Raw genomic sequence first — 25,673 nt, forward strand, 5'->3', positions numbered from 1 at the left:
TTCTATCTGATTCATGGAATACGTGATGATTCAATGGTTCTTACTTGGAGAATCCTTGGCTTAGCTTATGATTTATGATAGAATTGAATCATCGTGGTTCTAGTCTAAATATGAGGTTTTAATTGATTCTTATAGGGACGTAACAAATGGGATGCTATCAACTTATTCCGACCTAGGATAATAAGCTCATGAGCTTGGTCTTACTTCACCGTCGAGAAACGAAAAGAAGACTTATTAAAATCAAGATATAAATATAATAAAAGAGAGACTAAACGCATAGATTTTTTATTTTCATCATACTAAAATGTCTAAAATTACAATTATCGGTAACACATACCAAAAAAATCTAGAGATTATATAATAAATTATCGAACTCCGTTGAAATACTTGTAGCTTATTCAACTCTCAAATTTGAGACAAAATCCCGTATTCGAAATCCGATTGTAAGAATCTTCTCCCTAACTGTCGAACTTTAATTCAATCGCATCCTTTTCATCAAACTCGTATTCTATATAGTTGAAAACAAATTAATTTGAAGGGCGACGATATATAAGGCCATTGTTCATTCTTACTTAAATCGATGAGTATATTGTACATGCTTCACCTAATCTTATTTTAAAACTATTATTTAAAAAATCAAATCTAATAATTTTAAATAAAGACTCATAGTCATACCGTCTCATGTATCTAAGCGAATGCAAAAACTTATGTGAGACGATCTCACATGTCGTATTTTGTGAGACAGATCTTTTATTTGGGTCATTCATGGAATAATATTACTTTTTATGGTAAGAGTATTATTTTTTATTGTGAATATCGGTAGGGTTGACCCGTCTCACAGATAAAGATTCGTGAGACGATCTCACAAAAGACCGCCTAATGTGTATTTTCACAAAAATTAATAAAGTTATCGAAAAGGAAATTTCCGATTTACCCTTATTTCATGAATGTTTTAGTAGGATAACAAAATATTGGAATTAGTATATGTATTTAATGACGAGGTTAAATTGGTGAAAAAATAGACATGTCGATACTAAATATAGAAACTTAATTATATATTTGGAACATAAGAAAAAATAAATATAATATTTATATTCGAGACGAATAAAATAATATATCGAAACAACGAGTCAAGTAGAGATGAAATAATAATGAGTGACAAACTTTAAAAGTTAGCATTTGATCGCATTCTCTTAAAAGGTACGTTAGCTCATACAATCTTTTTCTAGTATTTTGTCCGAAGGAGGACGTATTTGGCTTTTCCACGTAGAATGGATTCAAAGGTTCATCATGAGCATAAAGTCCTTTTTTTCCAATGAAATGGTGGATCCAATATAATTACATAATCATAAGTCACCTAAGAATTTTGTTTAATTTCGTTAAAAAAAATTATATCTCGATTTTCTAACATTATATTTATGTTATTTTAAATTAATGCAAATTGACAAGGCTCGACTGATTATATTATGATTAGGTCTTTTGTGAGACGGTCTCACGAATCTTTATCTGTGAGACAGGTCAACCCTACCGATATTTACAATAAAAAGTAATATCTTAGTATGAAAAATAATAATTTTTCATGGATGACCCAAATAAGAGACTCGTCTTACAAAATACGATCCGTGAGACCGTCTCACACAAATTTTTACTTTATATTATTATAAATATAACTCAGTAATAAGGATAAAATTCATTTTATTTTATATTTAATTTTATTTTTTGGTTTTGAAATGTTAATTAAACTATTAGTTTAAAAATAGAAAAATGTGAAAAAATAATAATGAGTACCTATTATTTGTATAACATACAAATCGAAGCAATAATTATTTTAACACCATCGACATGACCACAAAAAACCCATCCAACATATATAAACACCACAAAACAAAAGAATTTGACAGGAAAAGAAACTTTAAGGTACCTCAACCCTGTAATTATGATGAATTTTTTGTACAATTTCTAGTTCTTCCATCTCAAGTATATCTCATGATTAATCGAGCTCGAATTCGAATTTTCTGTGTGCCATCTAAATTCCTATCGACATTTTTTTAAAAAAATATTACTATCAGAGTATGTAGCGAAATCGATAATTGATTCATACATCTGCGTATAAGTAGGTATTTGATTTGAATTGTGTCGAATCTAACACAATTTAAAAATGGCACTCTACGAGCTTTCCAATGATGTTACTCCAAATCCAAAAAGTTGAATCGAATTGACAACATTGATATGAACAAATTAAATTTCTTGCAGGTGGTCGTACAATGTTGGACATCGAATATTAAATAGTTTTTCACCTTATAATACTATTTTTCTTTCGCATTCCAAAATTAAATTTTGAATTATTACCCAATTTTTTTTTATTAAAAAAATTTGATTTGCCTTTACTAAAGTTATTGCCGTGGGGACATTTTTTATTCCACTTCAATCCACTAGTATTAATGTACATCCATTTGATCCATGTGATGCCTTAGAAAAAGTAGGTTGCATGCACCTTCTTGGCATGATTGTGCTTTCTTTTCATTTTTTGGGTCACAATGTGACATTTTTATGGATTTAAATTTTATATAATAATACAGCTATGTGCATAATTCGATCACTATTATTATTATTATTATTATTTTACATACGATTCATTATGTATTAGATATTTATTTTTTTTTGTAAAAAAATTTGTTTGATTAAACTCTTTATCTTTGGATGAACGGGCGATTTTAAAATCCATAAATACAATTTTTACTGATTTAAATAGTATTTTTATAAGAGTAGGTCTCTTGTGAGATGGTCTCACGAATCTTTATCTATGAGACGAGTCAATTTTACCGATATTCACATTAAAAAGTATTACCATTAGCATGAAAAATAATACTTTTTCATGAATGACCAAAATAAGAGATCTGTATCACAAAATACGACCCGTGAGACCGTCTCACACACATTTTTACTTTTTATAAATAACTTTACAATTACACTAAACTTAGCGATACCATCCTCTCTCACAAAGACACAACATTTTTTTATATTAAATGTTTTTTTTATAAAGGATCAAGAGATTCTATTATTGTCAGATGTCAAATTTTTTTTTAATAATTAATTACAATTTAAGTAAATAATTTTTATTTATAAATTTATGGTAATTTATAATAATATTTTAAGTTGGAGATAAAAAAAATATATTAAAATATAACCTGAATTAAGAATCTTTATAATAGAACCAAAATAGTGTAATGGTATGGTATTTTGTTTTGTTTGTTTTTTTTTTTAATTATTTCAAATTTAATTTTAGTTTCTTTGTTTTTCCTTTTTATAATATTTAAAATAGCAGTTTAGTCCCTCTTTAGTTTTTATAATCATGGTTTGATTTCATTTAAATATAATAATTTCAAATTGAAGTATTACCCTTCGTTACTTTTTACTATTATTATATCATCTCTATTTTAGTATAAATAAAATTAATTAAAATAATATTGTACAAATATATAACGCGTGTGTCGGTGTATTAGTTTAAACTAATTTTTTTTAAATATGAATACAATATTGGGCTCAATCCTGAACTATATGGATCCAACATAACACGTCTTACAGGATTGAGCCCATCGTAAAACAATTATTCGATATAGGCTCGGGTCGGATAAAATCAGGCCCAATATAAAGCCCATTTCTTAGTGTATTGCAGCGGAAGCAAACTTTTTGTTCTCCTGCTATTCATGCTACAAGATTTTTCATTTCGCTGCCAGTTATTTTCTTCATTCACAATCGATTCCTCGGGAGAACTTGCAGAAATCAGGTAAAATTGGGGGCTAATTTCCTGATGATATATCCCGCAAAGTATTCATGCATTTTTAATTGCAATTAATTACCGATTAGGGCTTTTCTGCTTATACGCTGCTTGATCTTGATCCATCATCCATGGGTTCATCGTAATTTTGTTAGCTAGTATATAACTTCTTTTTTTTTTTTAGTTTTTTAGCTTCACGTGGTCCGATATTCGATTTGGATGAGAACTTAAGTTAGTGCTGACGATGGTCACTTTGGATTATGCCAAAAGGTTCTAGGCATTTTTTCTATGTTGAAGTGCTACTTAAGAAGTGGATTTTTTTACGGCTAGAGATTTTAGTAGTATGAATGTAAGGTTTTAAGCTCTGAAATTAAGAATGATTAATTCTCCCTATTTTTTCCTTCTGTTTGTAAAGGGAAAAATGATGAAGATTGATTTTAGTGGGCTTGATCCATCCGCTCCGATTAGGGGAAACGTGGATGAGGATGAGTTGCGGAACGAGATTCTGGGCACACCCTCTTTTAAACTCCCAACTACTGCTGATGTGAGTTAAAATTTTAATTTGTTTTAAACTTTATCTCGTGTTTTTGAAAATTTCATCTATATGAAGTGTTCAGTAGTTGAATTTTACTAACTAAAGTATTTGTGTTTTCTTAGTTTGATGGCTTTCAGAAGGCGGCAGTACAGATGGTGAAGCCAGCAAAGGGTACAACAACTCTCGCGTTTATATTCAAAGAAGGTGTTATGGTGGCTGCTGATTCTCGTGCAAGCATGGGAGGATACATATGTGAGCCCTAATCTATCTATTTTTCTGATTGTTTGGTTGAGACATTGGTGTTAAGGGAATCCAACTTACTGATCTGATGATTGTTTCCAATATTAAATGTTTTTTTACTCGGATTTATAATTTGCATTGCATTCAAAACTGTGAATCTACTGATTGAGCATAATTTCATGAAGCACCTCCTACATGGATACTAACACTCTGAGTAAGTGGTTGCTGTGTAAATGGTGAGGCTCTTGGTGTGTATTCTTAGATATCGGTTTCTTAGTTGTTAGGTTTGATTCTTAAGATGATTGGATAAAATATTTTTAGTAGTTTATACTTTAAACATTTAAGGTCACACACATGTTTGCTGAAATGAATTGTAATCCATTAGAAGTATATTTTTTTACTAAAGGAAATCATTTGATATTCTTAGTTTTGTACCTGGAAAAGTTTGGGTTGCTAGAAATCATATTTTTGTGGAACTCAATAAGTTAAAATTCTTCTTAGCATAATCGAACAATTTTTGCTTAACCTCTAGAACTGATAGAACTGCTGATTGGATCTTAATGTGATTTTTATTTGACATATATGTTTGTGCATTTATGTTTGTGTGCTTCCTCTGCATTAGTTTCAATTCTGGTCTTTTTTGCCTTCATGGCTGAGATCAAGGTTAACGCTGGACTAAATGGACGCCCATCTCTTATTGTCGATCCTAAGACCCTTGGATCCTCAAATGCAATCATCCATGTTTGTCGTAAATTCTCAATACCTTTTACCCTATTGAGTTAATAACGACCTTATGATACCCCGTCCAATAATGAACGAGATTCCAATAATGAACGAGATTCCGAGATAGTGATTTGATAGGTACTATTCCTATCAACAACATGCATCTTCTTTTCGAGAGTTCATCGTTTGATAACTTCAAAGTTAATTGTACTTGATTTAAAGCAATTATGGGATAGATCATTGGGAAGTTTCTCAAGGTGCGTTTGAGAGAGGACATAAGTACACTGCAAAAATTGGTTGATACCCACTAGAATTAGAGGGTTCTTTTCCGAGACCCGAAGGCGACTGCTGATGGTGCTTTTGACCAGGTGAGCCTAAAATCAAGGACAAAGTGTTAGAATGGTGCTGAGTGGGTGTCCCGACGTAGCCTCTCCGACGCTTGAGTCAAAGCCAAAAACTATGAATAGAATAACTAAAAAGACCCCTAAAATGAAATTAGTAACTATTAGTCTGTTTTTATTTGTATGACACATATTTTGAAGTTGGATCTTGTAATTTTCTTTTTTTGTATTTTGTTGTGCACATGCAGTTAAAAAGATAATATTCAATTGTTATAACCATGTAAAATTTGTTGCTGATGTTGTGGAACCATTTTCATGATTTGGTCTTGATGAAAATCTGTTCATCATAACTCTTGGTGTTAAATTATGCATGACTCCTCTCCATTCAATGGCCAAGACTAAGTTTTTTTTATCATTTTCATATTAATAACAGCATCACAATCTGTCAAAAAGATAATTGAAATCAATCCCTACATGCTTGGAACAATGGCTGGAGGAGCAGCTGACTGCCAGTTCTGGCACAGAAATCTGGGAATTAAGGTACTACTGTTAAATGGTTTCATCTGGTCACCATTTTAATAGTTTTGTTGCCAAGTTCATCTTTTGATGAGTAAGCAACGTAATATGGATTGTTTATTTATCATTTGACCGAATCAGGAATATTTATGTTGTGCTCATACTTCTGCTGTTATTAAATCCTGTAAATTGAATAATAGATTATTGCATATGAACGTAAAAGTCTACCATATGTGGTTTTCCCTTTTATTTTATATTTTCCTTTCACTCTCTCTACTAAGCAAGAATGAGAAAAAAGACTGGCGCAACATGAAAAAGATCTCATTTACGGAGGGAACGACCTGGTCATCCTGAGTTATTCCCTGCCATGGTCTTGCTGCATTACAATACTGCTTACCATATCGGTTTTTCGAAAATATCGTTGCGGAAATGTTTTCATGTGGGCGATTTTTGTGTACTCCTGCTATTTGAGACCCCTATGTTAAAGTACTAATGAGAGTTTTATTTCATAATCCAGTGCCGATTACACGAACTGGCAAACAAGAGAAGGATTTCTGTCACTGGAGCTTCAAAGTTGCTTGCAAATATTCTGTATTCTTACAGAGGAATGGGTTTGTCTGTAGGAACCATGATAGCTGGCTGGGATGAGAAGGTATACGATGAATTATTGCAAACTGTTGTCCTTATCCTAAATATTTTTGAAACCCTCTGCTATTTGGTGCAGGGTCCTGGGCTTTACTATGTGGATAGTGAAGGTGGACGCCTCAAAGGAACTAGATTCTCTGTTGGGTCTGGTTCTCCCTATGCTTATGGTGTTTTGGACAGTGGGTGAGTTGTTCATGTCTTTGCTCAAATGTCACTGTTCACATATTTAATTCTTTTCAGTTTATCTCTAGTTAGTCCATGTAGAAGTATATGTCAACATCCAAAAAGAAAGTAGCCACCCTCCGGTTGTCAGGGTGGTAGCTGCTAAAACTCATTTGGCAGATTGTTAATTGTTAATTTATTATATTTTTTTACTGCTGAATTATGGACTAAAGAACGCTGTGCATGCATGCATCAACTGAATCATCATTCTACTCCTGTTGCTTATGTTTTTATTAAACTGAATTATTTGAGTGCGTTTTATGGATGAAGCTTATTGCTCCAAGTTTTATGTTCAATTTTTGCGCGTGCGCATTGTTTCTTGCAATTTTTTTCTCACTGATCAGCATAATGAATTAACCGTTGTGCATCTATTAACACATCTCTAAACATCACTTTCGCTCTCTTTATTCTAATTGTTTCATATTTTGTGCATTATTTAGATACCGCTTTGATATGTCAGTTGAGGAAGCTGCAGAATTGGCTAGACGATCAATTTATCATGCAACATTTCGTGATGGAGCCAGTGGTGGTGTTGCCAGCGGTAACAAACTTCTCCCCAACACCCCAAAAGCCCTGTCTCTCCTCTCTCTCTAATGTTTACCCTTCACTATACTTATATCTGACTCTGTTCTAATGACCATGACCTTCAATATGTTCAGTATACCACGTTGGGCCAAATGGATGGAACAAACTATCCGGCGATGATGTTGGAGAGCTTCACTACCAGTACTATCCTGTCGAACCCATGACTGTGGATCAAGAGATGACTGAGATATCCGTGTCCTAAAATGGGGATAAAGGAAGCAGTATATTCTCCACAAACTGCTTCTGAGCACTTGCAATGTGGTTTAATTAATCAGAATGCCATAGATAATCGCAGACAGGTTGTCCGTAACATTTTGTTTCGAATTAAACAACTTCCTTTCCTCATGTTGTGCAAAACGATAGTCGTTGGAAGATTGTTCCGCCTGGAGACGTTACTTCGTGCTTTGCACGCCGAACCATTCAAACTAAGAAATGTTTTTAGAACTTCGAAGTCCTTTCTCAACAAGGATTTTTTCCGATGTATCATTTTTTGGAACAAAAACTAAGATGCTCACGAGTCACGGATACCCTATATAAATTTTCAGGTCAAAGATACGAAATAGAACGGACAGGACCAATCTTGGTTTCTGTTTTCAGGAAAAAATATAAAATATTGGTCTCGGTTTATCTGAAATGACAACGAAGGTGCAATTTGTGTCCGATATTTTTTTGTAATGAAATCTTAAATTTCAAATACAAGTTCAATTTCATTATGATGGCATGATTAAAGAATTGCAGTCCACGACTAGGAGGAAATAATGTCCATGGTAGCCTTTGCTTGGTAGATAATTCAATGTACGTCCACCTAAATGAAGCCACTAAAATATGAGGTAACATTGTGACCCCATTCCCCACTCATAAAATCAAATGTATGTTATGAGAAAAATCTTTATCACGAAGTAAAATATATATTCCCCTCCATATTTCCCTTTTACTTCAAGTTAATATAGAAATATATCAATCATTATAAATCTACTTCAATTTAGTGATACTTTTCCTCATCCAAATTCTAATGAAATATGAAATATTGGTATAAGAAAGCAAATACTCATGTGAGTCTGTCTCATAAATCAATTTTATGTGACATATATTATAAGGCAAATAGTTGTGTGAGACGGTCTCAATGGTTGTATTTTGTGAGACAGATATTTTATTTGGGTCATCCGTGAAAAAATATTAATTTTTATGCTAAGAGTATTATTTTTTATTGTAAATATCGGTACGGTTGACCCGTCTCACAGATAAAGATTCGTGAGACCGTCTCACAAGAGGCCTACTCATGTTTTAATTGGGACACTCTTGAAAAAGAGTGAGTCTCATGTTAGACCGTCTCACGGATCCTAAAATGTGAGACGGGTCAATCCTACTCATATTCACAATAAAAAGTAATATTCTTAGCATAAAAAATAATTTTTTTCATGAATGACCCAAATAAGAGATTTGTCTCATAAATACGACCCGTGAGACCGTCACACACATATTTTTGCCTTTGAAAAAACATTACTTTTTATGCAAAAAAATATTTTTATTATAAATATGTGCATGATTGACACGTCTCACGAATAAATATATGTAAGACCGTCTTATAAAAAACCTATTAGCATAAGAATTTGAATGGTCTATTTTTTTTAAAAAAATCCAATATTAGGATACAATAATTGATCTTACTGAGTGAACGATAGAAACATAGCGATTAAACTGTTATATAATTTTAAATATTTGAGTTATATCATTATCATCAACTATATATTTCAATAAATGGGGTTTTTTAAAACTAATTTAAATTATTAAACTAATTAAATTATGGTAGGTCCTTTTAATCCATAATCATCACGGCAATCTATAATTTTAATCATTCACATATAATTCTACATTCCCGGTAGCCATCACTCAACTGCTCCCATGTACTCGCAAAATAAATAATACACACACTATCAAACAGAGAACACACACTGCCCACATTCTATTGTTAGCTTCTAAGCTTGTTTTCATGATTAATTAGTAATTACTCCACCTGATCATTCTACTCTCCACTAAAAAAATTCAAATTTAACTATTATATTATAGTATAGTAATGTTATTATTATACCCTGTTGATTAGGGGAAAATTGCCCTTCCTTAAGTTTATTTTTATAAAAAATAATAATAAGGTTTTTATATTTAATTTTATTTAAAAATATTTTATATCATTCTCTTTGAACATAAGAAATTGTCATTTTTTATGACAAGAAACCCGCAACATCTGTTCTTCTATGCATATTGACTGAATAAACTTTCGAACTAATAATCATTATCTATTGTTGGTCATTTATTTTAATGATTATGATCTATTGTTGTTCATTTATTTTAGAGTAGGTCTTATGTGAGACCGTCTCACGGATCTTAATCCGTGAGACGGGTCAACCCTACCCATATTCACAATAAAAAGTAATATTTTTAGCATAAAAAGTAATATTTTTTCATGGATGACCCAAATAAGATATCCGTCTCACAAATATGACCTGTGAGACCGTCTCACACAAGTTTTGCCTTTATTTAATGTCGGTAGCAGTAGACCAACCACAGAGGATTGTCATGCTCGGGGGAATAGTTGCTGAGTAACAAATTATCTAAATAGTTTTATGTTTTGTATCGATCAGTCTAGACAAAAAATACCAATTCTTGAGACAGGAATATTTCTTGGAGCATGTATTAAAAACAAAAACATAAATGAGCATTCCATTGAAAAGTGTGCACTGTAATACCATCTCAATCACGTCACTCATAATATATATGTGAGACGGTCTTACGAATCTTTATCTGTGAGACGAGTCAAACTTATTGATATTCACAATAAAAAGTAATAAACACTCTTAGCATAAAAAATAATATTTTTTCATTGATGACCCAAATAAGATATTCGTCTCACAAAATACAACTCGTAAGACCGTCTCACACAAATTTTTGTCCCAGATCAAATACATATGTTACATAATGTGAACGACAATTGATATATGCCCAAAAGATTAGTAGAATCATGAGAAAACAAAATAATAATAATAATAATAATGAATGTTATCACTATAATATAAAGATGATAGCAACACGATATATGGCCACCTTTGTGGGTCTCATGTGAGACCGTCTCACGGATATTAATCTGTGAGACGGGTCAATCATACTCATATTCACAATAAAAAGTAATACTCTTAGCATAAAAAATTATATTTTTTCATGAATGACTCAAATAAAAGATCCGTCTCATAAAATACGAAATGTGAAACCGTCTCACATAAATTTTTTCTCAGATCAAATACTTATGTTATAGAGTGTGAACGACAATTGATATATGCCCAAAGACCACACCCTGACTTTTGGACAACTTTCAAGTTTCAATCTCGCCTTATCTTAATTTTTGCACACAACTGGTTTATAATATACACGAGATACAACCATTTATATTGCACAAACCTCAGTTACACATTGCACTTGTAATGACTTTGTGTTGTAACTCATGTTTAGGATCATCACATAGTGATAGAATCGGACTTCGTCAGAAATGATAATATACCGCGAGTACCCACGTTGTTATTTGCAAACAATCGCTTATGATCAACATCCCTTTCATGTTCAAACTGCTTTTAATTTCATAAGGCCTACCAATGGAGGAGGTTCTTTTTTTTTTTTCAGTTGACTTTCGATTTTTGGTTAAAAATTTAAAATCGTGGTCAATTTTTTTGCATTTGTTCCAATTTTTAAGCAAATTAAAATTAAAGCTATATCTAATTTTTGAAGTAAAAAATAGCACCGTCATTTTTCAAAATCAATTCATTTTTATATTAAAAAAATATCATAAATATATAATTTAATAAACATATAAATCATCCATAACTACCACATTTCATCGACTTTTTACTTTTAAAAAAATTATTAAAATATTTGTTTCTAAAGCTTTTTTAAATAATCATAATGAGATTGGGGACACTAAAATTTGTTTTGATGGTCGTGCAAAGTTACGTGAACATCGGATTAAAGCCAAAAAAAATAAAAAAATTGATGCAAGCAAGGAAGAAACATAAATCCATGAAGATGAGTTGCTTGTAAGAACTTCAACATCATGGTTCCTTTTGGTGCAGGAGGATTTAAATAAAATATGTGCACACTTAACCCCTAAGACTGAAGAAACAAATTTTGCTTTTCCTTCACTACTCCCTCCCTTCCACTCTCAATCCAATCCAATAAATAAATCAAGAAATTTAGTGTTTCTGTTGGCAAATAAAGTTGCCATCTTTCTCTGTTTTGGTGGGCAGGGACCCATTAATTGGACCCTTTCTCCTTCTCGACTCTTTTCCTCATAAATTCTTCAACTCCCTTCACCAAATCCCAGCTCAACCTGAACGTTTGAATATTCAGATAATTCAACAGAAAAAGAGTTCGTTTTTTTTTTTTGTAGTACGGTTTTCTTTCCAAATTCTCGTTTTTGGGTTCTGAATTTTCTTGATAATGCACGGGAAAAGGGGTTGCAAATAATTTTTTCTTCTTTAGAAAGAGTTTTTTTGTGCTTGGAGTGTTTTTCTTTTTTCTCGAAATTTGTGGTGTTGTTTATGCCCATTAAACGCTGAACGCCTGGTTGTTTACATACATGATGCTGTGCTACAAAAAGCTACAATATTTGGCTCTGTTTATGCTGAATTTCTGTTTATACTTGAATTCTGGCGTTTCTTTGACTTCCGATGGCCTCTCTTTACTGTCTCTTAAGTCCGCCGTCGACGCCGCCGGCGCCGCGGGTTTTTCGGACTGGAACGAGGATGATGCAACGCCGTGTCATTGGACAGGAATTTCTTGCATGAACATATCAGGTTCGTCTGACCCGCGTGTTGTAGGAATTGCGGTCTCCGGGAAGAATCTTCGGGGGTATATTCCGTCGGAGCTCGGCAGTTTGATTTATCTCCGGCGGCTCAATCTCCATGGCAACAGATTTTATGGGTCCATCCCGGATCAGCTGTTCAATGCGTCTGCTCTGCACAGCATCTTCCTCTATGGTAACAATCTCTCCGGTTCGTTACCGCCCTCTTTGTGTAACCTCCCTCGCTTGCAAAACCTCGACCTTTCGAATAATTCTCTCTCGGGACCGCTCCCGAAGTTTCTGCGCGACTGCCGTCAGTTACAGAGGCTGATTCTTGCCAGGAATGGATTTTCGGGTGAGATTCCAGTGGCGATTTTCCCGGAGCTTGCGAACTTAGAACAGCTCGATTTATCATCGAACGAGTTTAACGGCTCAATACCGGATGACATTGGCGAGTTGAAGTCACTCTCAGGCACTTTGAACTTGTCTTTTAATCACTTCACAGGTGAAATACCAAAAACTTTAGGTGATTTGCCACTTACTGTGAGTTTTGATCTTAGGAACAATGATTTGAGCGGCGAAATTCCACAAACTGGATCTTTCGCTAATCAGGGTCCAACTGCATTTTTGAATAATCCGATGTTATGTGGTTTTCCATTACAAAAGTCTTGTAAAAACAATCCAGCCGACGCACCTTCGGTTCAGAGCACCGGTTCAACTCAAAATGAGGGTGTCGGTGATCGAAAACGATTAAAATCAGGGTTGATCATATTGATATCCATGGCCGATGCATTGGGAGTGGCGTTTATAGGATTGGTGATCATTTATGTGTACTGGAAGAAAAAGGATTCTGGTGGATGTAGTTGCTCGAGGAAAGGGAAGCTTGGGGGGAATGATAAAACAGGACCATGCATGTTTTCTTGTATCCATTGTTTTCCGAGTAATGATTCTGAAGCGGAGTCGGAAAAAGGTGGCGGCGGTGGAGCTAGTGGTGGGGAGGGAGATCGTGCTGGGGAGGGAGATCTCGTGTCTATTGATAAAGGGTTTAGCATTGAGTTAGACGAGTTGCTGAGGGCGTCAGCTTATGTTTTGGGAAAGAGTGGTCTGGGAATAGTGTATAAGGTGGTACTCGGAAATGGCATTCCTGTGGCGGTGAGGAGATTGGGAGAAGGCGGAGAACAACGGTATAAAGAGTTCGTGGCGGAAGCTCAGGCGATAGGGAGGGTGAAACATCCGAATATTGTGAGGTTGAGGGCTTATTATTGGGCACCAGACGAGAAGCTTCTCATTAGTGATTTCATTTCTAATGGGAACTTGGCTTCTGCTCTTTGTGGTAAAATCTTGAATTTTTGCTTGTGGTTTTTTTTTTAACCATCGATACTTCGCATTTATTTCCCAATGTCATATATGTGTTTCTTGAATCTTAGGTGTGGCATGGGTTTTCATTTCTTGGTGTTAATGATTTTGGATGATTCACTTTTTAATCAACTTTGGCAGCAAAAGTTCTTTTATACATAAAAGTCTAGTTATTGAAAGTTTTCTTCCTTTTTTTACAGGGAAGACGGGTCTGCCATCACCAAACTTAACATGGTCAACAAGGCTCAAAATCGCCAAAGGAGCCGCCCGAGCTTTAGCTTATATACACGAATGTAGCCCGAGGAAATTCGTTCACGGAGATGTAAAACCATCTAACATCCTCCTCGACGCCGACTTCCAAGCTCATGTTTCCGATTTCGGCCTCAAACGTCTCATCACAATCACTGGAAACAACCCTTCATCTTCAGGAGGCTTCATTGGTGGATCCCTCCCGTATCTAAACCCGACTCAACCCGAAAAACTAAATAACTACCGAGCTCCAGAAGCCAGGATCCCCGGTAGTCGACCTACTCAGAAATGGGATGTCTACTCTTTTGGGGTCGTCTTACTCGAGTTGTTGACTGGGAAATCTCCTGAGCTCTCGTCTCCCACAAGCTCGACCTCGACAGAGATTCTAGACCTCGTGGGGTGGGTGAGGAAGGGATTCGAGGACGAAATCCCGTTATCCGAGATGGTCGACACAATGTTGCTCCAAGAAATACATGCCAAGAAAGAAGTGCTTGCCGTGTTCCATGTTGCACTTGCGTGCACCGAGGGAGATCCTGAACTGCGGCCGAGGATGAAAATCGTCTCCGAAAATCTCGAAAAGATCGGAATTTGAGGATAAGGGCATTTTTTGCTGCGAGATTTCTGGTTATATTGATCAAATGTTCGTCATATACTAACTAGTTTCATTACATGATACGTGATGAACATTCCGTCAATATAACAAACATGAATGGGCAAATTGAATTTCCTATTCCTTTTCAATTTCACTGTATTTCTAAAAGAATTTGTTTGCCATTAAGTGCAGAAATTCCTACAATTTTTTTTTTTTTAATATTTGTGTCCATTTCGGTATATGAAAACGGCTTATATATCAATATACGTGTAATTTATCTTAGTGTTCTGAGTTTAGAGCGCTTGCAACAGCTTTTAGTGGTTAAATGCATAGATTACCAAGAAATGGAGAACAAATTGGTGTCGATAACAAAAGGGAAAGACTTAATGTTTGATACTTGAGTGATTCTAGAGTAGGTTTTTATGAAACAATGTCACAAATTTATATACGTGAGATGAATTGATCTGATCTATATTGACAATAAAAAATAATATTTTTTACATGAAAAATAATATTTTTTCATGAGTTGGTTAGGATCGGAAATTTATCTCACATATTTGAAATGTGAGATTGTCTTACAAAAATTTTTGTGTTGATTCTAATATTGACATGTTACTGTAATAATTTTTGTAGAAACAGAATCAACATCCCACCAACATCTGTATTTCAATTAAACTAAGTAAAAACTAACGGAGAATCTGAGTTTAAAGTCAAAAGGCAATAATATTTTTTTGACCAAATGCAATTTAATACGTCTTCAAATTTGTTCTTGAGTACAAAAACAAATGAGAAAAATAAAGTGGTAAGTTACAAAGCCTGATTTGTAGTTCATTTTTTTCCCTGAAATAATTGATATTGATTATAAAAATTCTCCCATTATGAATAAGGAGTGAGTCTCATGTGAGACCGTCTCACGGATCTTAATTTGTGAGACGGGTCAACCCTACTCATATTCACAATAAAAAGTAATACTCTTAGCATAAAAGGTAATACATTTTCATGGATGACCCAAATAATAGATCTGTCTCACAAATACGACCTGTGAGATCGTCTCACACAAATTTTTGCTATGAATAAGATGACATTTTGTTATCAGTTCTGGATTACCATATCTTAAAGTAATTAATGAAGCTGAAAAATCAAAGAAAATAATGTCTTTTTTTTGTTGTCGGTCCAAGCGCAATTTGAAAGATGTATTGCCATTTTCCACAGAAAAATAAGGTTTATTTCATCTTACCCATATGGACATCGTCCCATGATAGGATGGATGACCAAGATTTGCACATGCATATATATGACCCATTTTTTTTCAATTGTATGTGTGAAAAGATCTTACCCATTGAAATGAAATGAGTGTAGTATCTACATAAGTAGGATCTCATCTACCGAAAAATAGAAATCGTATGTACAAAGCCACGGCCCATACTTGAAAGGGGTACGTACTATGGATGCCCATTTGTGGCCCAAAAAGAGGAAACGAACGTAAACTGAAAAATGTTAAAGTGATGAAGCAATGCCGAAGGCCCAAATTCAGTTGGGCTTAGCTCCAATAAATGGCCCAAACAATCGGCTACAGGGACTTTACAGACATAGAGGTCTGCATAAACCTCTCCTTCCACAGCTCTCCTGTTGCCCGATACACAACCAGAATATGACCCGAGTTTCCCGAAGGAACCCACAAGTCAGAGCTAGGTCGTCTCCGGATGATGATTCGTCGTTCAACGACCATAATTCCGATCGGAAAAAGAGAAAAATCGGTGGTAGAAGCAGTAATTTGAAGTGGATAATAGCTTTGATCACCAAAATTTCAGTGCTTTTTGGAATTCTAGTCTTCGTTATTTATTTTATGAAGGATTTTTTAAACCCTGTGAAGGAGACTGTAAAACCCAGAGTCATCACTCCGTTATCTGCCCCCAAGCTGATTGATCTTCCTATGGTAGTTTTTGTTTAAATCCTGGTTCATGTGAAAATATAGGAATTTTTGTCATTTTTACCGTTTATTATGCTCGTGGGTTTATTGAAATTTGTAATGCAGTTTCAAGGGGATCACAGAGAGAGTTTATACTGGGGAACATACAGGCCTAATGTGTACTTTGGGATTCGCGCACGGTAAATTTTCATCAGCTGAAAAAGGATTTCTTTTTAATTTAACGCTTGGTAGTAGTGATGATTCATTTTTGTTTCTTGTTAATACTTTAAGAATTGGAATGATTTTCCATTATTTAGGGAAAAACTATGGGTGTATTGCTTGTTTCTCTTGAATCAGCAGCTTTGCTCGTTAGATTTGATTGAAGTTCGTCAATATTGCATTTGACTCCATATCTATGGAGTATAGGTGTATTTTTTCTTTTGGCAGCTGAACGGCAGTGATCAAATTTTGAAGATGAAGTATTGGCGATCTTGAATTACCTCTTTTATTTGGTTTAAACTGTAACTAATTTATTGTCAGCAATATAGTTGTTCCACTAGGTATAACCATGAGCTATAAGTCTGTATCAAGCTGAAATCAACTAGGGACAAAGCCAACCAGTAGTTTCTGCTCCACTTTATTTGCTTATTCATAGTTTGTAATTCTGGCTGTAACATACTTTGTTGAGTGTGTGCTAGGAATATATGTGACCAGTGGTTCTAATTTCCAGGACTCCACAGTCTCTGCTTGCTGGTTTGATGTGGATTGGGGTGAAGGATGGAAGATATCTTATGCGGCATGTTTGTCAAGATTCAGATGAGCTATCGACTTATGGTTGGTCACAACATAATGGACGTGATTATGGACGTCAGGTATTGGTTGACCAAGATCTGACATTGACAACAAGCTTTTTAAAATCAAAGGATAAAGAGAGTGGTTACGGAGGAGATTGGGGAGTGAGGATCGAAGCCCAAAGTGAAAAGTAAATTCCCAGATCTTTAAACAACCTTGCATTGTAAGATCTCAAACTTAATGTAAAGGGTGGCCTTGTCAACGATGTGTAACTTTTAGCAACCAAATTGACATATTTCTTTGTGGACACTGCATGCGAAGTCGTATAATAGGATGCACTTTTTATGTCATGAAGATGAAGTTGGAAGGCTTATGAGTAAAATCAAAATTGAGTTGTTCTCTATTTGTTGCCTTTATTTCTTCCATGAAATCAAGTTCGATTCCCAGCACTATAATCACTTGCTAATATAACTTCCTGATTTTCTGAATGTTAGATCTGGTGAAGATATGGATAAAATCGTGCACTTGTTCTTTTACATCGCTGATGAAGGTGGGTCTGTTCTAAGTTTGGGTGGGGACAACATGGGCATCGATGACAACCATATCCTAGCCTTTGGTTCACGAAATGATGTTGGTAGTTGGCAGCTGCATTTAGAATCAAAGGTATCTTCTCGTAAAGATTTAAGGAATATATATCTAGAGAAAATACATTAACATTGAAAATGTATAATTTAACGTTTCTGGACTTGTCCACCAGAAAATACCTATTTGAAATGCAATTTTTTTCTACTGTTAAAAATAATAGGATCTTCAAGCAGCTAATCAACTTTGAAACTCTGTCCAAATATCTATACTCCTCTTTTCTTGGTAACAAATCCAAAGTTTTTGCCTTTTGGCTGTAGCTGATCTCACTTATCGGTAGATGGAAGAGGATTGTAAAATAGAATAGAGATGCTTATTTAATTCTGGAGGCTTTTTTGAAACAAATATGCATTCGATGTGAAAAAATAGCCAAAATCATATTGAGTTCCCTACGCCGCCCAACTCATGGAGTTACACAAATATAAGTTCCTACTTTCTGGGCTTTTCTTAAATTCTTGAGTCTGCATTCCTTGCAGCTTGAGCCTTGAAGCTTTTACTGGTTAAAATTTATCCACGGACAGATTTTACATGGATTTACGGGATCTGAAACAATAACTAATGTATCTTTTGGGGTTGCCGTACTCTAAAACAATAACTAATGTGTATTTTGGGGTTTCTGTACTCTAATCCTCCAGTTACATCAAGTACTATTGTGTGGGTTAATTGAACAAAAGGAATTTATTATTCTTTGAAAATTGAAAAATTAATACTCCTTATAATCCTTATCGTAGGCATGAAAGTGTTCTATGAGATGCTTGTGTGAACATGTGTTTTATATGATGTGTTAAAGGTTTTCTTTGATGGTGTGCTTTGAATAACTTTCAACTTTTATAATTCTTTTAGTGAAATCACATTTGGAGAGAGAGGATCTCTGCCTGCAATCATACAATCAAAACTGTGCAATCCAGTTACTTTGCATGTTGTTGTTTGCTTTTGTTATTTGTTCTTAGGATCATACTCTTCACCTTTTTTATGCAACATAAGAAAGAACTTTGTTTTGACGATTTACTAGTTTTATGGAATACCTGCCTATGATAATAGTTTGGGGAAACTAATTTTTGAAGTTGCTTTTGCAGGATGAATTTGAGCTCCACTATGCTGGTTTCAAGACGCCTCACATTCACAATCTATCTGATCTCGTCCAAGTTAATCTTGGAACCCAGGTGTGCAAGCAACCAATTTGCAGTGTTTTTGCAAAACAACTTATTATTTTTTATATCATGTTCAGCCACTTATTAACACATCTTCATGCCACTCCTATATCAAAATCCATTCTTTCTGTTTAGGCTAGAAAAATTGGTCGGTTACAGCTTTCAGATACATCTGATGATACTCCAAACGTTCTAGTTTTTCAGGTTTGTTATGATGAATGTTAATTATCTTATCGTGGTTTATTTATTATTTTAACATCAGTTTTAATTTGCTTCTATCTGCTTTGCTTGACATTTTCTTCTTTTTTATCAAGATAGCTGCCATGATTCCCTTCAAAGCCGACATCGCGTTTGTATCAGGATCTAGTGGTTCTAGTTTAAGTACTGAAGAACGTGTCAAAAGCTTTATAGGTAATTATGCATTTGTTTTATATTATTTTTGAATTCCACATATTCTTCAAAACATCTTTAGAAAGTAGATTTTAGCTTACTGATGTCACGAATTATGATTTCCTAAGCCTTCAAGATTGTTTGAGTTTTCCTAAGCCTTCAAGATTGTTTGCTTTTTCTTGAAAATTAATCTTTTATTTGTTAGGCAACCTTATTTCCTCTCCTCATTTAGAACCATTTTTCAATTGTTCAGGCGACTCATTTAGTAGCCGTTTAGATCAGAAGAAGAGTCAATTTGAAGATAAATTCCAAGAAGTCTTTAATATGTCTGATGAGGTATGTATTGTCAGATGCTTCCTTTCCTCAGATTCATTATTGTTCAGAGTTTATAAATTTATTTAATTTTGAGATTTGGATGTTATTTAGGTCAAATATGAGTCTTTTAGGGGTTGAATCTTTGTTCTCTAACAGTAGGGACATAAATATACAATTTGGATGTGAAAATCGTGAGATGCAAGATGATACATGATTGTGATGTTTTCAGTTCGCATGTTTGTGTTTTGACTTCTTGTGATGTGGAAACATCTCTGAGTTGTTTTCAATCATTTTGTGCTTCTCATAGGTGGCTGTCTTTCTGTTACGGGCCTGGGCTTGAAGGGTTTAGTGGGCTGGATCAAGGGTATTCTAGAAGGATTAGGGTGTAGGGCCCATGGGGAAAGGGAAGGTTAAGGTGGAGAGAAGTTATTCATTCTTCTTGAGCGAGGTCACTAGCTTTGGCCAGAGTAAAGAGAGTCCATCTCTTGTACAAAGGATTTCCTCTGGATCTGTAGTTTGCGGTTTATGATAGAAAATTTCAGCTTATTTCCTTGTTTATTTTGTTGATTATGGTTGATAAAATGAAAGAAGCTTGTGGGTTTAACACTTTCTTGCCGAAAGGATGAAGAATCAATTGGTCTTTTTAATGGTTTCACATGGAATTCCTGTTTGGCTTTCAGTGGATAGTGTTCACTAATTTACTTAGGAATTGTTTCTGGGACATGTTGAAGAAAACCGTGTGAGGAACATGCATCACCATGTTTGTAGCTATGCAAAACGATTCGTGCGTTTTATCTCATCTCATCAATGCCTATATTTCCCTAATCTGGTCAAGAGCTTTGGAATTATATAAATCTGCCTCATCTATGTTCTCTCATACAATAGTAAATGCTATCATTTACCAACTGCTGTTATCTTTCTACTATTATTCGTCATGTTTCTTCATCTTCCCATCTTCTGAATCGAGATGTAATGTGGTTTATTTCAGCTTGATTCTGAAGCCATGGCTGTGGGTCAAGCTGCTCTTGGCAATTTGTTGGGTGGGATTGGCTACTTTTATGGCCAATCAAAAATTTCACATCCATATTCCTCTGATGTATGTCAGTATAGCTTACTATGCTAAATGTTTTCATTCGTGATGATACAGATTTATTGCCTTCCCCCTGTTGTAGAATGTGGAATCATGTAAAAAGTTTCAGCATATAAATGCAATTTCTAAAGTTCAACAACTTGCGCTACCTGCTTTTTTGCTCCTTGTTACTGGAGTCGTTTTTCTATTGTTAAATCTAAACTGTTCCTTTTATATCATAATAGCTTTCAGGATGTGTTTTTGCGGATTTTTAGTAATATCTCACTGAAAAATAGTTCGACTGGTTCTACTGAACTTGTAGTGTTTTATAAACAAGCTGGGTGATGTGTATAATTTCTCAAAATTGTGAGACTAAAAGGGCTCTTGGAAAACAAATTCAGACTGGCTGTTGCATGGAACTCGTTTGCAACTTCATTGGCTAAAATATTCTTTAAATACCATACTTTCAAGGGATATTCCTGACATTAATTAGGTCAGCAAAAAGTGGTGCAAAGCGCACATATGATTTGACGCGATTCCAATTGCTTGGTAGGTTCACAAACAATAAATTATCTCTTCTTTTTCACGTGATAAAAGTTTGTTTATGTCCAATTCCTATTCACATATTAATACCCTACTGTTTTCAGTCCCTCTGCGCACTTTATATTTTTAAATTTCATTTCCTTGAGTTCAATTAAAACAATTATCTTATTAGCTATGTTGGATAAAGTCAGTAATTTTATTGCTTCCTTCTATTTGTGTGCTTTTTTTCTGCTATTTGGATGCCTAACAAAGTTATTGATGCTATTATCTATTACAGATAGTTGGTGATAATTATATATTATATTGGCCAGCTGAACTGTACACAGCAGTGCCAAGTCGACCCTTCTTTCCAAGGGGTTTTTTGTGGGATGAAGGCTTTCATCAACTTCTGATCTGGTAGGTTGCCTGTTAGCTCGTATGCTTCTTTTCCCTCTTTTTCTAGTTATTCTGCAATCTTCCTCAAAACCTTGTGTTTCTGATATCAGCTTGGGTCACTAATTGTTTATATTAAAGCAATCTACTATTTCTTGAGCTTATAATTTTGTTTGGTCTCTCTGTGCAAAGGCGTTGGGATATTCACATTTCTTTGGACATCATAGGGCATTGGTTAGATCTGATAAATACTGATGGATGGATTCCACGTGAGCAAATTTTAGGCGCCGAAGCCTTAAGGTGATGGCATGTAGCTTCATCAAGTCTTTTCCACCAGCGTGCTTATGTTAAATAACCCCATATATATATTAAAATTTGTTTTGCTTTATCTGCAGTAAGGTACCATCGGAGTTTGTGCTCCAGCATCCAAATAACGGAAATCCTCCAACATTGTTTTTGGTTTTACGAGGTTACTTTTTACTGCAATGGGACGGAGGCTTCCAGCATGCCATTTTTTTATCAATCGTTTATGTGATATTAAAGATAGTTGGCTCATATTTATTTGTTGACCTCGTATAACAACTAAAAGTACTAACATTTTTTAAGTTTCCTAGTTAATAATGAGCTGTATCATGAAAGTGCAATGAACTCACCATCCTTAGAAGTACCTTATGTTATTCCACTCCTATCTTCCTAAAGAAAAGAGTAGGTGGAAAATTTGTGGCATGTAGGCCTATTATGTTTATGATTTATTATGGCTTGTGCTTTGTTGTCCATCTGATTGTTTCATGTCTCTCATCCTTGTATGATCAAGATATACTGAGTTGTTTAGTAGCAAAAGAATTAATCAATGTAATTTGTTAGTGTGCTCTAAGGCATCTTGTTCTCTCTTGTTCTGGTCAAACACTTATTTTCCATGAAGGAAGGTTCCGAACAATGTTGTGCTATAATGTATAGCCAAATATGGTTGAAGACTTGAAGCTGAATATTTTTTTATGCATATCTGATGTTGAGAAAATAATCTTGTTTGTTTCTTTGAATAGCTGATAGCGTTTTGGCTACAAATTGCATCTCGTAAAACTCATTCCAGCTGTGGAACTTCTTGTAAATTGCTGAATCATTATCTATATGGTGATAGAGTTTTTTGTTTTGCAGATTTGGTTTGTGGCATGAAGAGAAACAAGTTTGCTGCTGCTGAAAGCAATGCCATCTCTATTTTCTTACAGCAAGCATTTGTTCGCCTTGATGCATGGTTTCAATGGTTTAATACTACCCAATCAGGTAAACACGGTAGAATTGATGGAAACAGTGTATTTCTGGCAATTGATGTGTGTCAGTGTTGGCATGCGAATCTTCATGTAATGAGATATGTCTGTGTTACTGGGATTCTACCTGGATTTTGGCTAAGCAGTGAGTTAATTGGCTTTTCGGTAATTTAAACATGACTCTTTATTTGTAGGAAAAGAAGTGAATACCTACTTTTGGCATGGAAGAGATGACACAACCATTCGTGAACTGAATCCAAAGGTTTTCATCCAGGCCATTTAAATTCAGTTGTTAAAACCACTCCCAAATTCTTTTTTTTTTGTGTTGACACCTTTCCTCCTGAAGAGTAGTATATTTAGTCATCCTTTTTTCTTTCCATGGTGTATTCGTACAATTTTGGTGATGATAATTTCTTTCTTACTACTCACAAGTATATGTAGTTTATAGATTCTATTAATTAAAACATCACTTCTAGATAATTTGCATTTCCCAGAACTAATATAAATGAATGTTACCATCAGCTCTTTTGGTTTCCTCAGTAGTACACACCACTAAAGCCTAGAGGTTTGGAGTAGAACACTACTAACAATGCATAAGATGTACTCCTGGAGGCATAGGCCTTTATCGACTTACAAAATTTTAAACTCAAGCCTTAATTTGCTTCATTTGTCAAATTTACTGATTTATTTTTTGCGCATCCCAGTCGTTATCATCTGGATTTGACGATTATCCACGTGCATCGCACCCCAGTGAAGATGAGCGTCACTTGGATCTTAGATGCTGGATGCAGCTTGCTGCAGATTGCATGCACTCCATTTCAGAGTTCCTTGAGGACAAAGACAATGGAAAGGTATGACAAAAGACATGGCTAAGTTGTGGGGTTATTCTATTTCAAGCTTATGTAAAATTGTGCAGGAATATGGCTTGACAGCGAAATTGCTCTCGGATTTTGAGCTTTTAAATCAAGTAATTCCTTTGTTTCCCTTGTACTTATTTTCTTTACAGATTTTTGTCATCATGACTGTGTCTACGAACGTTGTATGACAGTTGACTTTATTACATGGGAGCATGTAATTTGATATGTCTCGTGTGTGTTTTTCCCTTTGTAGATGCATTTTGATCATGCTTATGGAGCCTATTTTGATTATGGGAATCATTCAGAGAAGGTATACCGTTGGCTTTTCAGATATTCCTGTAATGATGTTGGATTTCGAGAGTTTGAATAGTTACTATTCTGCTCGCGTAACAGTGTACCTAGGGAGAAAGAAAAGACGACAAGAGAATGCTTGTTGTAGGTTTGTAATTGTAGTGACATTGCTTTTCCTATTAGGTTCGTCTAAGTTGGCGAATAGTAGAGAATGCAGGCAATTATCCTACTCGTGAACTTGTACGTGAAGTTTTAGAGAAACCTGAGTTGAAACTGGTTCCACACATTGGCTATGTCAGCCTTTTCCCCTTTATGGGTAGGCTTATACCACCAGTGAGTTGAGCTATCTTAATTACTGATGTTATTTCATGTGTTATGTCATATTCTTGTTTAATTTTTTATGACATTTTCCGACAGGAATCATGGATATTAGAAAAACAGCTTGATCTGATCTCAAACAAGAGTACTCTGTGGACGAACTATGGACTCAGATCTCTAGCCAAAACAAGGTAAAACAAAAGGACCAAGTACTTGGGCTCCTCGTGTGTGATACATTAACTATGGAGGTTTCATTTTTTCCTCAATTAATTCACAACTTATTGGCTGTGCACCAGCTCAATATACATGCAACGCAACACTGAACACGACCCACCATACTGGAGAGGGCAAATTTGGATGAACATGAATTATCTGATTCTCTCCTCACTCCACTATTATTCAGAAGGTACATGTTTAAAAATAAGGTATTTTAGTCCATGTAAATATTACGTTCTTTCAAATATGGTTATTTGCTCGATTGTTGTAGTGGATGGACCATACAAAGACCGAGCCAAAGTCATTTACAATGACTTGAGGAACAATTTGATCCGGTATATGCCCCCTTGATACTTATAATTCAACTGAAAAATGTCTCCATTTACGGGCATTCACTTTTATCTAATTTTTGTGTCTTTCCTTGTGGCAGAAATGTGATTAGGAACTATAATGAGACTGGCTACTTGTGGGAACAGTATGATCCAAAGAAAGGTAAGGGGAAAGGTGCTCGGCCATTCACCGGTTGGACAGCACTCATAGTTTTGATCATGGCGGAAGCATATACCGACTGTTAAGAGTTCTTGGCAAAGAGCGAGCAGCCTCCAAGTTTTGGATCCCAAGCAATATTCACATCGATCTTTAACTTGTGACCAAACCAATTCAAAATTATGTTCCAAATGGTAGTCTACTTCATGCACCATCTAATAGCAACATGACGTGTCTAGTAAATCGTTTATAGGTTTACTTGAAGAACATGTGTCTATCTATTCACATGATAACATGAAACGAAACGCCATTTTTGGAACAGAAACTTGGACTTCATTTGACCTCCGAGCAACAGAAAGAAATCGATAGCTTTTATCTATTTATATTAAATAAACATGGTTTCTTGAGGGACCCGTGAGAGTAATGACTTTAGTTCCATTATGAACAAAA

At 34.8% G+C, this 25,673-nt stretch overlaps 3 protein-coding genes across 4 annotated transcripts; all 3 read left to right on the top strand.

The window, feature by feature from the left end:
- The first annotated feature begins 3,643 nt into the window (after positions 1-3,643).
- Positions 3,644-8,036, top strand: LOC140808000 (proteasome subunit beta type-5-B-like). The gene is made up of 8 exons (XM_073164993.1): positions 3,644-3,787; positions 4,194-4,322; positions 4,436-4,565; positions 6,051-6,157; positions 6,651-6,785; positions 6,858-6,961; positions 7,441-7,541; positions 7,660-8,036. The coding sequence occupies exons 2-8, from the start codon at positions 4,200-4,202 to the stop codon at positions 7,785-7,787; spliced, it is 828 nt and encodes a 275-aa protein (XP_073021094.1). The 5' UTR covers positions 3,644-3,787; positions 4,194-4,199; the 3' UTR covers positions 7,788-8,036.
- A 3,685-nt stretch (positions 8,037-11,721) lies between these two features.
- On the top strand, positions 11,722-14,811 carry LOC140807512 (receptor protein kinase-like protein ZAR1). Its single transcript, XM_073164381.1, has 2 exons — positions 11,722-13,743; positions 13,967-14,811. Exons 1-2 carry the CDS (start codon positions 12,207-12,209, stop codon positions 14,605-14,607), a joined length of 2,178 nt encoding a protein of 725 aa, XP_073020482.1. The 5' UTR covers positions 11,722-12,206; the 3' UTR covers positions 14,608-14,811.
- A 1,394-nt stretch (positions 14,812-16,205) lies between these two features.
- LOC140807057 (mannosyl-oligosaccharide glucosidase GCS1-like) lies at positions 16,206-25,599 on the top strand. 2 transcript variants are annotated; one of them, XM_073163719.1, is made up of 22 exons: positions 16,206-16,543; positions 16,643-16,716; positions 17,247-17,498; positions 17,803-17,971; positions 19,027-19,113; positions 19,237-19,305; positions 19,416-19,512; positions 19,745-19,827; positions 20,795-20,902; positions 21,696-21,814; positions 21,983-22,090; positions 22,186-22,259; positions 22,946-23,071; positions 23,250-23,317; positions 23,760-23,906; positions 23,972-24,022; positions 24,166-24,222; positions 24,387-24,536; positions 24,621-24,712; positions 24,818-24,927; positions 25,009-25,072; positions 25,168-25,599. In XM_073163719.1, exons 1-22 carry the CDS (start codon positions 16,259-16,261, stop codon positions 25,310-25,312), a joined length of 2,535 nt encoding a protein of 844 aa, XP_073019820.1. In that variant the 5' UTR covers positions 16,206-16,258; the 3' UTR covers positions 25,313-25,599. The 2 variants fall into 2 exon arrangements, 1 of the variants encoding a protein (XP_073019820.1); XR_012112618.1 differs by lacking the exon at positions 25,168-25,599 and having other exon boundaries at positions 24,387-24,519.
- Positions 25,600-25,673: the final 74 nt, after the last annotated feature.

The sequence above is a fragment of the Primulina eburnea genome, chromosome 12 (assembly GCF_022965805.1).
Source record: "Primulina eburnea isolate SZY01 chromosome 12, ASM2296580v1, whole genome shotgun sequence".
Taxonomy (NCBI): Eukaryota; Viridiplantae; Streptophyta; class Magnoliopsida; order Lamiales; family Gesneriaceae; genus Primulina; species Primulina eburnea.

What these genes read in the sequence shown, in the direction of transcription:
- LOC140807512 (XM_073164381.1), top strand. Translation starts at nt 12,207, where the DNA reads ATGATGCTGTGCTACAAAAAGCTACAATATTTGGCTCTGTTTATGCTG. An exon ending in CTTGGCTTCTGCTCTTTGTG is followed by an intron (nt 13,744 to 13,966) that starts GTAAAATCTTGA and finishes CTTTTTTTACAG; the next exon opens with GGAAGACGGGTCTGCCATCA.
- LOC140807057 (XM_073163719.1), top strand. Translation starts at nt 16,259, where the DNA reads ATGACCCGAGTTTCCCGAAGGAACCCACAAGTCAGAGCTAGGTCGTCT. An exon ending in ATTGTTTTTGGTTTTACGAG is followed by an intron (nt 22,260 to 22,945) that starts GTTACTTTTTAC and finishes TTTGTTTTGCAG; the next exon opens with ATTTGGTTTGTGGCATGAAG. An exon ending in AGGACAAAGACAATGGAAAG is followed by an intron (nt 23,907 to 23,971) that starts GTATGACAAAAG and finishes AAAATTGTGCAG; the next exon opens with GAATATGGCTTGACAGCGAA.
- LOC140808000 (XM_073164993.1), top strand. Translation starts at nt 4,200, where the DNA reads ATGATGAAGATTGATTTTAGTGGGCTTGATCCATCCGCTCCGATTAGG. An exon ending in AACTCCCAACTACTGCTGAT is followed by an intron (nt 4,323 to 4,435) that starts GTGAGTTAAAAT and finishes GTGTTTTCTTAG; the next exon opens with TTTGATGGCTTTCAGAAGGC. An exon ending in TATGGTGTTTTGGACAGTGG is followed by an intron (nt 6,962 to 7,440) that starts GTGAGTTGTTCA and finishes TGCATTATTTAG; the next exon opens with ATACCGCTTTGATATGTCAG.